The 16386-nt window shown below is 39.4% G+C and overlaps 1 protein-coding gene across 11 annotated transcripts in view; it reads left to right on the forward strand.

Moving 5' to 3' along the window:
* LOC100073089 (ectonucleotide pyrophosphatase/phosphodiesterase family member 3) overlaps window positions 1-16386 on the forward strand; it is a 112837-nt gene that overhangs the window by 66187 nt on the left and 30264 nt on the right. For all 11 annotated transcript variants that reach the window (XR_011422216.1, XR_011422217.1, XR_002811027.2 and 8 more), the window contains 9 exons: window positions 936-1015; window positions 3070-3189; window positions 3767-3876; window positions 5000-5065; window positions 5801-5873; window positions 10924-11032; window positions 12538-12666; window positions 13029-13060; window positions 15676-15803. Coding sequence is in view for 5 of the 11 variants with exons in the window: in XM_023651094.2 (XP_023506862.2) it covers window positions 936-1015; window positions 3070-3189; window positions 3767-3876; window positions 5000-5065; window positions 5801-5873; window positions 10924-11032; window positions 12538-12666; window positions 13029-13060; window positions 15676-15803 (847 nt within the window). In the remaining 6 variants the exon portion in view is untranslated. The remainder of the gene's footprint in view (window positions 1-935; window positions 1016-3069; window positions 3190-3766; window positions 3877-4999; window positions 5066-5800; window positions 5874-10923; window positions 11033-12537; window positions 12667-13028; window positions 13061-15675; window positions 15804-16386) is intronic.

Consider the following 16386-nt stretch of genomic DNA (forward strand, 5'->3'; position numbering starts at 1 on the left):
TGGGAGCTTAGTATTTTATTTTATACCCTGTGCCTTTAGGCATTTAAGAATTTGCGTAAGCCATGTTTCAAGGAAATAAAAACAGAAACTGACTTTATATCTCTGTTTCTTGTATGATTTTTTCCCTACTTAAATTCCTTTAATTATATAAGTGGGTTGGATGTCATTTTTATTATCTTATATAACTTCTTAACGATATTAAATGTGTCTTTTCCTGATTGAGGACATGGTTTAATTTTGGCAGTATTGACTACAAAAGAAAAGAAAAAAGCTTATGTTAGTCTTTAATTTTACCTATGATTCAAGCCCTAGAGCAGGCCACAAACTGAAGGACATCAGAACCACTTGGGGTGCTCGTTAGACATGTAGTTTTTTTGAGCTCCCTTTCTTCCACCTTCCACCCACCTCCACCCCCAACCCCAGCAGAGTCCTGTTTAGTAGACTTGATATGGGGCCAAGAAGATTCTGAAGGAGGAAATTCCTGGATCATATTGGGAACACTGAAGTAGAGGCTGGGAAGGAGACCAGCTCCAAGCCTGTTTGAGAAGACATTCATTATGTCAAGCTGCACAGTGTGTCCTTTTCTGAACAACAATCATTTTCCTTTTTTTTTTTTTTTAAATGTGGATCTAATCTATAATGGTGAAGCTTCTTTCAGAATTAGAGTTAACATGATTTTGGAGTGGGAAATGTCTCGTATTTCACTGCTGCAGTGGAAATGTCAGTGTGTTCTTGTGATTTAGCTCACTCTGCTCCTAAAAACTCACATTCCTTGGAATGGAGGAGTTCTAGGTGCCAGAATTTCCACCTCTTTCCATCTTCAAACCACTCGGTAGATTTCTATTTCTCTGGGAAACTTTCCCGTTCAGATTTTTAGTTATCTGACAAACTTCTGAGGAAGTAACCCCTTAATTTCCCACTCTACTTTGTTGCAGAAACATGTGGAATTCATTCAAAATACCTGAGACCTGTCTATCCAACCAAAACCTTCCCTAATCACTACACCATTGTCACGGTAAGTGCTTGACCCAGCGGAAGACTGAGGCCACAGGCAGGTGACTGACCCCACCAGACGTGCCCAGGCAGCCACGGCCATGCCCCATGCTCACACTCACAAGTGCACGTGGTGACATTTTGAGGCTTACTTCAGGCTGGGCAGGAGCGTGTAGGTGTGAGGCCGCTCCAGGTCTGTGTGGAGTTAATGACAAGGGAGTGTCCCAGCGTTAGGCTAATGCACTGTGTGTGAGGCCAGGTGGCCTCTTGGATGTGACAAATACCATTTTCCTCTGATGTTTTGATTCGCCTCCACTCATTTGAAAGTCTGCTGGGAAGGGCAGGCTATGCATGAGGACAGCCTCTTTGATGTGGGGAATTTCTTCCTTTCTTAGTCTTTTCGTTCTATGTAACTTGATAAAGGATTCTGTTTCACCAATGAATTGATGCTGCTTATGTCTCTTTAGATAAAGCAAGTAAATTCTCCTTGATGTAGAAAAAGACTAAAGTGAGACGATCAAAATGAGCTCAAAGGAAAATTAAGTTATTTAACACATAGATTTAGAACACATCTTAAAGACGCCTCTGCCAAGGCCTTTATTGTGTCTTTACCTCTTTGCAATGTCTTTCATTACTGTGGCTCAGTAAATATAACTTATTTGAATTTTAACTCAAGTAATTGTATGTTTTTATATATATATGTACATATATATGTGTGTGTATATATTAATATAACATGTATATATTAATATATACAAACATGTATATTTATATATGTATTTGCAGATTCCATATTTGCAGATTTACCAAGACATTAAAATTCATTTGTAACCCCCAAATCAATACCTATGACCTATTCATAGTCATTTGTGGACATTCACAGAGCGGCAAAAAATTCGAGTTGCCCAGCTCGTATGTTCCCAGCTGAGGTCTAACAAGGTGACACTCTGCCTTCTTGCTTTAGCTATCACACTGTAAACAAATGTTGTTTTCACAGGCTTTGTCTGTTTAGTGCCATGTTTCTTGCATGTTCGTTTTATTGGTGGTTTTGCTCTTTAAGATGGCCCTCTAGCATGGTGCTGAAGTGCTGTCCAGTGTTCCTGTGAGCAGGAGGGTGTTGTGGGTACAGAGGAAACGCATGCGTTAGATAAGCTCTGTTCAGGACTGAGTCATTGTGAACAGACAATATCTACTAAGTAAGGGACCCTTAAGCAGAAATACTCGTAAAACAAGGTTGTGTATTGATCAGTACACGGAAATGTGACCAGAGGCTCGCAGAAGCCCAGCCCTGTGTTCTCCCTCGGAGCAATGCTTCCGTGTCCGCTTTTTAGTGTTGGCAGCAACTTTATAGAACATCACTGCAGCCGATAACAAGGATCGACTGTATACATATGTCCATATGACAATATGCATACATAATACATATGCACATGTATGTATATATAAATAAGGGATTATGTGAGTGCTATTCATTTACTGTATGAAAGTAGATGTATTCGTATTCATATATGTAGTAATGTTCTGAAATAATAACCCTAAAATCCATCTAAAAGTAGTTACAACTGTATGGGATATCATAGGCATAGAGAATGTGTGGAATGATTGAGTGAATGTTTGTGATTGGTTTGAAGGAATGATTGGATTGAGGGATGAGTGGATGGGAGGATGGATGGAGTCTTGGCAGCCTCCCTTTTAAAGTGCTGGAACACACTTGAAGCCATTTAGCCAGGATATTTGATACTTAAGAGCTTCTATGTAGTAAATTTCTTGCTATTATTGCCAACATAACCAGTGGCTAATCATTATTGTAATATGGGTAATTTTAATTCACAAATAATTCTTAATCACACAAGAGGTATATTAACACCACCAACACAAACCGTCTGCCTAATATTGTTCATTTGCTGCTATAAACCATATATATATATATGTATATTTGGGTTTAGATCCAGGAGTTTTATATTGAAAGATATATGACATCCTTCCAAGATATGAGTTATAGATCTTATGTTTCAATTTAAATAGGTGTTTTATTAATATTTTATCTTAAATCTTGTTTTGAAATGATCTTTTTAGGGCTTATATCCGGAATCACATGGCATCATTGACAATAATATGTATGACGTAAACCTCAACAAGAGCTTTTCAATTTTTTCAAAGGGGACATTTGATCCAGCTTGGTGGCATGGACAACCAGTATGTAGCCTTCTACATGTGGCACCAAAGTATCTTCCATTTTCCAATGTGACAGCAGGTCACTCTTCTCTCTCCACTTTGAGTTTTACTTTATCTTTCTAATTTCTAAGGGCTGTGGGTGGGAAAGCGTGTCACCACTATTTATAATTATAATTTAAATCTTTTAAACATTTATAGTTCATTTTAAACATTTAGTTCACCTAAACAACCTTCTCATAAAACTTGGACGTTGTATTATAAACATATTAATCTGGAAGTTACTCAGAAAGATTATCTGTTAATACTCTTCCTCCTTCTTTAGAAGGGAAAGAGAAACTGTACAATTTTACCAGTTTGAAAAAATTATCTTCTTTCTTACTACCTTACTACAGTTTTGATTTTTGAGGTGGATCTCTGGATAATTATAGTTTTTAACTGCTACAAAGACAAACTTTCAATAATTTAAATAAATTTTAATAACTAAATATATTTTGCAACTGTTAATATTGTCCAGTTTCTAATAAGTGGCACCATGTCTACCCAAACTTACTGATTACTCTCTTGACTTCCATTTATCTTAAATTTTCTCTTCCTGTAGGTCTGGCTGACAGCAATGAATCAAGGCTTAAAAGCTGGCACCTACTTTTGGCCAGGATCAGACGTGGCTATAAATGGCTCCTTTCCTTCCTTATATATGGTTTACAACAGGTAGCAAAGCACTTGTAGATATTTCCCTGTCTACGCAGGAATGATTAGGATTTTTTTCTGTCTTAATCTTGGTGGTAATTCTATTCTTCCAGTTTGGGGACCAAAAATCTTGTAGTCGTTATTGGTTCCTCACTCTTGTATCCCTCATCCAGTCTGTCAGTAAATGCTTGTGGCTCTAATTCAACATATGTGCAGCCTGAGAACTTTCTGTTACCTCCAGCATTAACACTCTGGTTTGGGGTGTCATCATCTTTTGCCTGTCTTCCTGGTGTCGCCTCTTTACACGACTCCCTGCTTCTGTTCTCATCCGCTATAAACAATTCTCAATCTACCAGCCAGATGGTTAATTAAAAAAACAACTCCAGCTATGACACTCTTTGGCACTAAAACTTCAATGGCCTCCTTTCACTCAGAGTAAAAGCCCACAAGGCCCTTCGTGGTCTGACCCCGACTGTCCCCCTGCCTGTCAGACCTCCTCTCCCACTCCTCCTCCCGGTGCTCACTCTGCTCCAGCCACGCTGACCTCCTTGGTGGCCTCCACACTCCAGGCTCCCTTCTGCTGTAGGGCCTTTGTGCGGGCTGCACCCTCTCACTCCAGGTATCCATCCACAGCCCACTCCCTCCCCTCCTTCAAGCCATTGCTGAAAATTACCTTCTCAACATTGTCTTAGCCTGATCACACTAAGATCTCAAATTCAACCCCCCCTTTCTCAGTGCCCGTTTCTCTGCTCTAGTCTCTCTCTTTTTTATCACCTTTTAAAATAATTTCTGGCAATACATGCTCAACATGCTTAAATGCAAAAATGAATGAAATGAATAAAAATAAACAAATCGAAGGAATGGATAATAATTAATGGCCTCTTATTTTAGTTGGGGGAAAATGGAGGGAAGGATGAGAAGGAAAGAAAATAACATAGATTAATTTATGTGAAGCAAGTGGGTCTCTATATATAAAGTAGGGAAAACAGGGACTCCTTTGAGTCATACTGAATCCATTTCAGTATTTTGTTCACATATGAACACAAAATGCATATCTGAAAATATCAACCTGCCTTCCTGAGCAGGAATATAATGGAATTATTCTTGATTTGATTGGTTTTTTAAAATTGTTCGCTCTTTTCAGAAGTGTCCCATATGAAGAGAGGATCTCTACATTGCTAACCTGGCTGGACCTGCCCAAAGCTGAAAGGTAATATCTAGTGTCAGAGAAGTGCTGGCACAGTGGGATATTTGCAGGTGTAAAATAAAATTATTTCTTTACTTTAAATGACCATTTTTGGAAAAAACTTGAGATTTCCTTTTAATGGGCAGTGTTCAAGAATTATTTCTTAGAGCAGTTGACTTTTTGCTCTTGAGAATGTGGTTGACATGATGGGACAAGAGAGACAGAGCAAGTACCGGAGAGCAGAGGCAACTACCACCACAAGATATGGACTGGGAGCAGGACCGAGGTGGATCTGACAGTCAGTCATGAGGACTGACTCAAGGAGCCAGGGGTGCCAGGGCAAGGCCATGGCAACAGGCTGGGTCAGGGCATCCTGAAAGAGAGTGCCAGGTCAACAGTGCATCTGAAACCAAACATTTAAAGGAAATTTAAAGGAGGGGCAGAACAGAATCAGCAAAAAGTCAGAAACCCAGAAATATGAAGTGCTGAGGCACATCAAGAGAAGTCTTACCAGTAAGAACAAGACATATTTTCATTACTGAGTCAGACCAATGTTCACATCCCAGAATGTCTATTTAATCCCCATCAGGAGGCAATCCCCACTGGGGCAAGTGGAACCACTGGACCCAGATGAAGAGATGGAGGCCAGAGAAAGAGAGAAGGAAACAGCCACAAAGCTCTAGATCTACAAAATCCCCAAATCCAACCTGTACGTTTATTTCGAACTGATGTCTTTCTCTGTTTCAATTTCATCCCTAGACCCGATTTTTATACCCTGTATGTGGGACAGCCTGATTCTGCAGGACATGACAAAGGACCAGTCAGTGCCGCAGTAAGTATTTTAAAACCTGTAACATCATCTAGCCCTAACCCAAAAAGAAAATATTTCTTAATTCTCATTGAATACAAGTGTAGTTGATAAATTAGTTAAAAGTCTAAAGGGAATATCTGTCTTATTAACCACAAAATAGTTTAGAGTCTAAAAAGGATGTCTCCCTTATTAATCAAATTTTGACTCATTTGATAAATGCTTACTGACTACATACTTTGATGCAGCACTGTTATTTATACAATGATCAAATCAAGGCTAGATACTAATGCATGGGCCAAATTAACATGTTAGTGCAGCCCATTTCAAGCAGGGTCCCCTGCAAGTGCTTGGTGGAATACCCAACTGTGTGTTCATACAGTTTCATTCATAAGTGCCTTATAGTTGAACTTAAGACGTTATTGCCTCAGGCTGAGTTATTCCCCTCCTGGGCCACCATTATAATGGAAGTAGACTCTTTAATATTAGTTTCTTCATTATGTAAACCATTCTGTTACACTTTTACTACAGAAATGTGGTCCTTAATTATTACTTAAGAGAAAAAATGTCATCTCTGTTCTAAAATCCACTGAAGCCTATTTTGTCTTCGATATGACGCAATGCTGCAAAGGTCCCCATGAATATGGCATTTGCCTACCCCATGGAAACTCACTTCACCATCGTCCTCAATGGGAATGCAAGCATATTTATTCTGGCAGCACGACTTTGCAGTTTATCAGAAATGCCCTTCTTCTTCTTTCCCTTTAAGCCCAAATGCTTCTTAATGAAAGGCCCTGCTCGAGTCTGACCACTTTAACTCTTTAGACTCCTTTGTATTCCAACACCACGCACTGCATCACAGGATTCAACACTTAATCAGATTATTCTAAAGGTGAACGGCTTAGGAAATATCTGAAGCATAGTCCCCATTTCTTGTTTTCTCTTTCGATTGTTATCTGTATTTGATATGATTAATTCCTTGAGAGGGGACTCTACAGTCTGCATTTGTCTGAACTGTACAGCTGACAGGATTAGGCACGATATCTTTTTCTTCTGTTCAGTGCTCCAGGTTAGCACCCAGATAAATTTTAAGTATAATTTTGAAAAGTGCTGCAAAGGAAAAAAGCAGGGTGCCCTGAGAGGTCTTGGAGGAGGTCCTAACCTAGTGTGGGGCTGGTTAGAAAGTTCTCCTCTGAATAACAAAAAGGAAGAAAGATCACCAATGACCCGATTGAGGGAGGAGTTGAGCACGTTAGAGGAACACAGAAAATGAACAAATGGACAGATGGCGAGATAAATGGACAGCAAGATAGTGGTAAGAATAAGAATAGCAGCTAACCCTTGCTGCGTGCTACTCAGTGTCAGGTACTGTTCGAATTGCTAGATGAGTACTATCTCCCCCCAGTGTCTGGAGCATTGTGATCCCAGGGAGAGAGCTCAGAGTAAGCCTAGAGAAGGAGGCAGGCACCAAATCATGCGGGTCCTTATGGGCCATACAAAGTGCAATGGGAAGCATTGAGGCATTTTGATCAGGGCAGTGACATGATCAGATCTGTGTGTATTTACAGATCACTTATATTGTGCAGAAGAATGGGTTGGAAGGAGCAAAAGAAAATGGGGATAGACAAGTTAGCTTTTGCAGCATTCCAGAAAAGAGATTGTAGTGACTTGGACTAGGGTAGTGGCAACCATCATGGATGGAAGAAGGTGCATTTGAGATTCATTCAGGAGCTGGTCTTGCCATGATGTGGTGTGAGACGGGTGACTGGGTGCGGCCTCAAGGATGATTCCAGGTTTCTACCAGAAGCAGGCAGGTGGTTCCATTTATGTTAATAAGACCTCTGAAGGGAGATAAGTTTTGCGGAGAAGATCATGTGATTGATGTGCCTATGACATGAAGATACCCAGAAGGCCATCGAATATGGATTTAAAGCTCAAAGTGGGTGAAAGTCAGGCAGCTTGGCAGCATGTGGATGGTGCATGAAAGGGGAGATGAGCTAAGGAGAGAGTGGATAGTGGAAACAGAAGAGGGCTTCAGACCAGCCTCATTTGAAGGTTAAGAAGAGGCAAAATGATGGAGAAACTGGCGGGCTTTATGCTTCATTGTTGTTGTTAACAACAGAATTGTTATGACATAACTGGTTAATTATGTCCGTTACTATGACATAGTTTAAAAGTAAAAAGGCTATTTTAGTTTATTTTGACTCATTTACTATGCTGAAAGCTTATTAACTTGTTCTAGATTTTTCAGTTATCAACACCTTACTTATTCTTGCTCTACAAGCCCCTTAAGGCCTACTGTTAACAGTTTCTGGTGCTTCTAATATTGTATTAGGCATTTCTAGGGACGAAGAAAGTATGTTGAAAGCTCAACATTAGCTCAATAATGAGTTAATGTACAACTTTTTTTTAAAAGAAATCTTTAAAAATTTGATCACTTAAACAGCGTTTAAACGGGAAGGTTATTATGGGCTGCAGTAGCCGGAGAAGGCTTTATGAAATGGGGATTTAGAGGGTGGGAGGATATGGATGGGCAGGAGGGGATGGGAGAGGCATTTGAAGTGGGGTGAAACCAGCAACTTCTTCATAGCAAATGTGTTCCACTGAGTCTCTAGTACTGAAGTTGAAGTAGGCACAGGATGTCCTGACTGGTCTTGAGTAACTTTAAATAATGGTCTAATACTTTAATAAGAGTCAGCTGTGATTGATTATTGAAAAACCAGTTATTACATCTCAGATGGAGTGAAAGGTTGGGAAGAAGAATTCACTTCTGAAAAGAAGATTGAAATTCAGAACAGACTGATTTAAGTGTTGGTACTGCTCATGTCCGTGGTGGGAGGATTTCCGAGCCCTGAGGAACTCCACTTTTGGGGAAGCAAGTGGAGGTAAAACCAGAGAGGCAGGAGGTTGGGCCTTTTGAAAAGCAGATATGTCAGTGCTGCATAGAGCTTCTGGGTAGCAGGTTCCTCTGCAACCTTGAATTCCATTTTACAAAAAGGGGCTTCTGGATCGAAACAACAAGTGTTCATTGAAGGTCTTCCCAGTTAATTCGTTATCCCAGGATTGATTTTACTGCTTCCACAGTGCCCACTGTGAAAGCGAATGATCATGATTCCAAGGGAAAGGGGCCACGTTTTCTACCCAAACTTGGTTTCCCCCACAGCTGCAAACATTTCTATCCCTGGTAATGAACTTATCCAAAAAACTGCTCACTCCTTGCCCATTAAGGGGATTTCTTGATCCTTTCCTTCATCTGGGCCAGAGTTGGGGGCTGGTGCCCAGTCACTTCACGTTCCTAAATGTGCCATCTAGAGAGTGTGGGCTTTGTGTGCTTAGGAAGCGTGTGATGAGTTCGGTTGCATGGTCTTTCCTTGCAGGAGCTCATGCTCTCCTGGGGAGGCGGACACGCACACAGACGGTTTCCAAAGTGGGGAGAGTCCAGTGGTAGCAGAACGCCAGGGTGCTGGGAGAGGCCAGAGGAGGGGCTCTTTGTGCAGTTGGGAGGAGTTATGTGACAGGGGACATAACTATGTCCTGATGACAGGTGGGAACTGTGACTCTCACTGGCATACCAGAGGGCATGGTCACCCTAAGGATGGGGGTCAGGAAAGCATGCTGGTAGTTGACGGATTTGGCAGTAGATAGAAATGTTTGAGTTCAAGTCCTGCTCTGTCCTTTTTTAACTGTGGGGCCGAGAACACGTTGCCTAACTTCTTAAACCTCAAGTTTCCTGCTCTCTATGACTGGAAGTCTGGCAGCACCGTCCACGAATGTTTGCTGTGAGGATTTTGTGAGAGAGCACCTTAAAGCTCTTAACGGTAATTGGCTTGAGAAATTCTTGCTCAAAAAAAGAAAAAAAAGGCAATCAGTGTTATAGCAGGACTACAGGAGGTTAAACATTTTTTTCCCAATCCCGTTGCTATTACACTTTTTTTTCCCCAAATCCCCCCAATACATAGTTGTATATCTTAGTTGCAGGTCCTTCTGGTTGTGGCACATGGGATGCCACCTCAATGTGGCCTGATGAGCAGTGCCATGTCCGCGCCCAGAATCTGAACCGGCGAAACCCTGGGCCGCTGCAGCGGAGCGTGCGAACTTAACCACTCTGCCATGGGGCCTGCCCCTGCACTTTCTTATTCAGTGAAAAAAAAGAATGAAAAGTTGTGTTAGTAAAAGTTATTCACTTGAACCCTGTCAGTTCAGTGTGCTATAAAGCATAGAAAAATTTAAAAACACAACAGAACCTAAACAATAAAATAAAAATGAGTTCAGTTCACCATGCAGAGACAACCACTGTTAATATGTTTTTGATATATTTCCTGTTCATTTTCTGTGCATGTGCCTTTGCTGAGAAATGCTAAATACATTTAAAAACAAAATAAGGCTTCTGCAATGTCCGTGGGTGCTTCTATCGTTTGGTTTTAATTGTTTATGTTTAGCATTGTATTGTGAGCATTTTCCTATGCCATGTTCTTTAAAAAATATTTTTTAGAGATTGTCAAGTGTGCTTTCTTAAGAATGTGTCATTATTTATTTTTTCTTGTATTTAAATGATACATAAATAATGTGATGAGCATCCTTGTTTGTAAATCTACATTTGTATTCTAAGTGTTACTTAGGGCAAATGTCCAGAAGTAGAATTATCAGGTTCCAGGGTCTGCCCCTTTTTAACTCTCTGGTTACACATTGTCACATGAGCCTCCAGAGCATGTGCAACCATTTAAGCTCCTATAAAACAGTCTGTGACCCCCACTCCCCAACACTGGTCATTATCATGAAAACCTTTGCGGTTGAATAATGTTTGCTGACTATGAACATTTTTCTCAGATATTTATGGCCTAGTAGTCTATCTTCCTTTGTAGAGAACATGGTTTAATTTTTTCATTTGTAGAAATTTAGGGAATTGGTATTTGGTGAATGTAGTAGTGTGGGTGCTGGACTCTGATGTCTTATTTCAAAGCCCAACAATTCAGGGAAGGAAACGTGTTTAATTTTCACTCGATTAGATAATGATTTGGTTAATTAAACTGTAATTCATGGAGACAATCTGAACTCCAGTTTCTTTTTTCCTTAGGTAATTCAAGCGTTGCAGTTGGTAGATAACGCTTTAGGAATGTTGATGGAAGGCCTGAAACAGCGGAATTTAGACAATTGTGTCAATATAATCCTTGTGACTGACCATGGTATGCCTGTTTTTACATCATATTTTATCGTTGATTCCATCTTATCACTTCAGGGAGCAGACATTAATAATAATGATATTTTAAATTCTGTGCTTCTGCACCTAGAAGCTCTTGGATAAGCAAAGAATAAATTTAGTTGTGGGTTGTGATAAATAGAGGACTAAAATTAAAATTTCTAGTTCAATTATTCTAACATCCATTCATACACTTAATTTTCTGTAAAAGTGGAATGAGTTGTACTTAACGGAGATTCAATTGGATTGTTATTCAATCATAAAGGTGCTTTTCTGGCCTCCTTTCAGCGGTGGTTCACTCACATGGATTGGCTGAAGTTTACTGTATTGGCTGGTTTTACCATGTCCTGTGTATTATTTTTTTTGATTTGTGTGAATAGACTTCTATAAAGTCCCTGTCACTCCATGTTTGTCATTTGAGGTGAATTCTCCATTTCGGCTAACCTGAGTGTTAAAGGATGTGGGACAGCCACCACGCTCTCTGCCACCTCACACAGTTTGGAACTCCTCATTCATTCAACACGTATATTTTAAGGGCTTACTCAATGCCGTGTACTTCACTAGACATGGCATGTTCACAGGTACATGTAGCAGAAGTGGACCTTTTCCCACTGGGTGGTCAGAACCGTCTTCTCTAGGAGGACATTCAAGCTGAACTGCAGGAGCTGTGGAGGAACCAGGCCTGGGGTGAGAAGAGCAGAAGGTGCTGTCTGCACAACTTCTGTTTGCATTTTACGACATCAAGATAATGTGGAAGATAGCAGTTTATTCTAAAAATTTCTAAAATGGTTCCCTAACACTTTGGTCCACTGTTTTAAAGTTAAAAGAAATATTTTAATGCACATTCTGTTAAAAGAAATTATAAAAATAAAAATCAAAAATGATAAAATAATAAAAATACAAATTTTGATGTACTCTGAAGAATCTTCAAATAAGGAAGCTTTAACTCCCAAATCTTTTTTACAGCACGTGCTGTTTATATAAATGTAAATAATACACTTACGAAAAGTAAATATTCTCTAATCCTTATTCTCTTAATGTATTGTTTTAGAAAAATGCATGTTACTACACTTACGAAAAGTAAATATTCTCTAATCCTTATTCTCTTAATGTATTGTTTTAGAAAAATGCATGTTACTTTTTTTATTTAAAAATATATTATGTGGCTTTGTGTACAAGTCAGATGTTATAAAAATCAATTAGCTTCCTACAGAGGATTTTCTTCCTGGAAATTACCTTAATTTATCTACATTGAACAAATGCTCTGTTTATAACTCCTGTCTGTTCTTCGCTCATGAACATGAGCCTTCTCTTCCACTGCCAAGACTTTCAAGGTCTGCTATTTGGAGCAGAGTACAGGGCAGATTGTATAGGTTCTCAGGTAGCTTGGTTTGAGATCTGTGACATCAAGTATGCCCTATCTGATGTGAGCAAAGACAACCTATTGTTACCATCTATATACATTCAGAAGATAATTTTATTTTTTTCCAGGAATGGATCAGACTTACTGTGAGAAAGTGGAATATATGACTGATTATTTACCCCAAGTGAACTTCTACATGTATGAAGGGCCTGCCCCCCGCATCAGGGCTTATAATGTGCCTCAAGACTTTTATAGCTGTAAGTATGAAGATGCCCATATGGAACAAAAAGGTAAACCTTAAAGTGAGTAACCATGGCCCCCGATTCTGAGGAGGTGGGGATTACCAGGCCCCTCTTCTGACTTCTTGGGAAGATCACACAGAAGCAAGTGAGAAATTCCCGTGTGTAAGGTTAGTCAGTCTGTAAAGTCTTCGGGAGGAGCTAATGTTGTTGGGTACAAATACATTCCTTCCATTCTTAAATGCTGAAATAATTTTTTATTTAATTTTACCAGATCATAATCATTGATAAATTAATGTGTCAGATTCCCCTGTGTGTTCACATTTGTTGCAGTTATCCAGTATCATTGTAATGTGATTTATTTTTTTCCTTTGAAACAGTTAATTCTGAAGAAATTGTTAGAAACCTCAGTGTAAGTATACAGCCTCCTAATGAATCTCTTTAAGTTAATGTAATGTCCTTAATCTGTTTTCAGGAAATTTGTATTCTGTATTTCTGAGTCCAGGCCCCTTGTAATTTATGTTTTAAACCCTCCCTCAACCTTGTTTTATGTGCGCATCAGTTGCTTTCGTCTCAGTTGTTTTCCCTTTGGCGTTAGCACCGACGCAGGAAATCGGTTTGGGCTAACGGTGGCGCTGATGTCCGGTTTTCCTTGAATGGGCTGATGTTTCCTTCAAGTTTCAGGCAGCATCGCTTTTCACGTTTTTTGTGGAGAGTTACAGACTCTACACATCTTTTTGGACAGGTCCGAAAAATCATCTGCTTCCCCTCTAAGGATAACTGCGACTGCTTTTGATTGGTTCCCATGTCCCGGGTTGTAAGTGAACGAGCAGGACAAATTCCGGATAGTTTAAAACAATCTGGACTTTCCAAGGTGGAGTTCACCACTCCTGGAGAGACCTGAAATATTCTCGTGTGGTAGTTTGACTAGTTCTCTGTTTAAGGTATATTCACAAATACATATCTATGAGTTCACCACTTCTTGGCATGGGGCTTGGCTTATTTAAGGACAGTTGCCATGCAAGTATAGTGAAAATGATTAGGATGAAATGTGAACGACTGAAGATAAGGAAACACCGGCTAAGGAATGGTTACCTAACCTGAGATCCACTGCGAGTTTGAAGTGGGAATGACAGCTAGAGCAGAAATCCCCCAGGGTGTCAGTCCCTCCTTTTTCCTCTTACCCCTCCTAAGATTCTGATCTTGAGTAAGCAGATAGACAAATGCCACCCCCTACTGGTGAAGGGTGTACATGCAGTGTGTTCATGCTGGTTGGGTGAGTAGTGAGCATTTTCAACATGTGGACTCTCAACCTGCACATTGCCGTCCCTTTTTTCCGTCACCTCATGGTCCATACAGCTGAAGTCCTCTTGGTGGGATGAGGAAGGTCAAATCCCCAGCAATCCGACTGGTGCAAGGAGATTGGATACTGCAGGCTCTGGAAATCCACTACATGGCATCCCATACATGGAGAGGGCCCAGAGCTCCAGGATCCCCAGAATGGACTACCATTTCACGAAGTAGTCTATTATTCCCGGGAAGATATTCCATGTGGTAGTACAATATTCCCAGTAATGCTGTTCTCTGGGCCTGTGTTGAGCTCGTATTAGACAAATGTAACCACACATGAACAGGCAACTCTAAGTCCCACAACATGCTGGCTGCATGACAGACGACAGCATCGACTTTGTTCTTAGATAAAATGACCCAACTTTTATCTCAGTTCTTCTGTCTTCATCTCAAATGCAAATAACCCAGTACTTCTTCAGAGGTTGGCAGTGTGCCCCTAGTTTTCTCTGGATTTACTCTGGCTACACAGACAGCTAGGAAACCATGACTCATCAAATGATCTGTGGTCTTAAGGGCACATTCTAGTCCCTTGTGTCTTTGAGGAAGCTGCATACTCAGCAGCTGCCATCATGCGCTTGCCTGGAAGTTACCAAAATACTGGCTTAAGAAGGAAGCAATGATAAATGAAAAAGTGGAAAAACAAGAAGCCTGGAAAAGAGACCAAAATAGGCAAGAAAAAAACTGGCAGAAATATCTGTGCAATAAATACTCTTCTCTTTCCCCTTTTCATTCCATAACTCTTTACTCTCCTATTTTCTATATTTCTTTTTAACATGGTTTTTGTTCAATTTCATAGTGTCTTACTTTTCTTATATAAATTGAGCATGAGATAATAGTGACACAGATTTGAAATATTTATGAGATTATTGAGGCTTAAACTAAATTAGAAAGTGAGGAAGTAGAAAAACTCATTTCCTCATATTTTTACCTGTATGTTTTTTTCTCTTCTTTCTCAAAAAGGTCACAAGGAAGATAAAGGTCCTTTATTATTCTATTTCTCATTTCCTCACTTTCTTTACGTGATAGATAACAATATGATTTGCATAGTTTTAAAATATGCCATGTAGTTACAGCAGTATTTACTAAAGAAACAAAATTTCACTCCAGTTCATGAGAAATTCATGAATGTTTCACAGATAGGAAGACTACTAGATTTCAAAAACTGTTGACTTGATTTGAAAATTAAGCAAGTGTGTAGGTTATTTAAAGGGTAAATTGAGTCAATAATGAAGAGATTTTTTTGGTGCAATTAAAGTGGTTTTTAAAATTTTCACTCATATTTACTAATGTAGTATATACTTTTATATGTAATTTAGACTGCAAAGTTGTAATTGCCACTCGAAATCAAGACGTATGTATTCTCTGTCAGAAAAGGAGGGGAGATTTATGGTGGTTTAAGATATATAGACAGGAATAAAAACTTAGAATATCAAACAGTGTAATTTACATCATATTTTTAGTTGCAACCAAAATATTGCAACAATAAAAACACCTATTATTCTTAATAATTAGGGAATTAGACGGCATTAATAATAGGTTTAATCTCCGTTTTATTCACCAAGCTTGAATCCTCTTAGTTTTAAAAGGTGCTTAATAAATTGTCTTAGGAGATGAAATTGTTGAACTAGCTTGCATATTTTATAAATGTCATAAAGAAATAATTTACCTATTTTTCAGTGCCGAAAACCTGATCAACATTTCAAACCCTATTTGAGTCCTGATTTGCCCAAACGACTACACTTTGCCAAAAATATCAGAATAGACAAAGTTCATCTTTTGGTGAATCCACCCTGGCTGGCCGTGAGGTTTGTGTGTCTATTTGCTTATCTCACAGTACTTTTAACAACCATCTTTGGTTATAAATTTTCTTACCTTTACCCTTCTACTACTATGATCATGGAAATTTCCTGAGCATGGACATTCTCTTGACATTTTATATCTCTCTAGCACTCCTGTATTTGAGATGACTGTTGTTAGATTGCTGATCTTAGCATCCTCATCTTCACAATTATCGATAAGAGTGAGAAGGAAGGCTGGGACTGTTCGTCAACTGTTCCAGAGACCGTCCATGCCAGCACATTCTTAACCCCCACTGAGGTCTCCTTTAGGCGGCAGACAGGACATAAAGATGATATCAGCTGCCTTCCAGGCTGGTAGTAACTGATTACATGGCTTTTTGATTAAGATGTTTGTTGTCTTTGTGTTTTTTATAAAAGAGCACATTTGTGATTATAAGCCCAAGCTAACCAATTAGTTGTAATATTTACTTCTTTTTTCTAGTTACAATTATAATTAATTTGATTGTCGAGAATTTGCAAAATATGTGTGTTTCAAGAAAAAGCCATTCTGAATCACTCCATCCCAACATAACCAAGTAATTCACGGCAT

The sequence above is a fragment of the Equus caballus genome, chromosome 10 (assembly GCF_041296265.1).
Source record: "Equus caballus isolate H_3958 breed thoroughbred chromosome 10, TB-T2T, whole genome shotgun sequence".
NCBI lineage: Eukaryota > Metazoa > Chordata > Mammalia > Perissodactyla > Equidae > Equus > Equus caballus.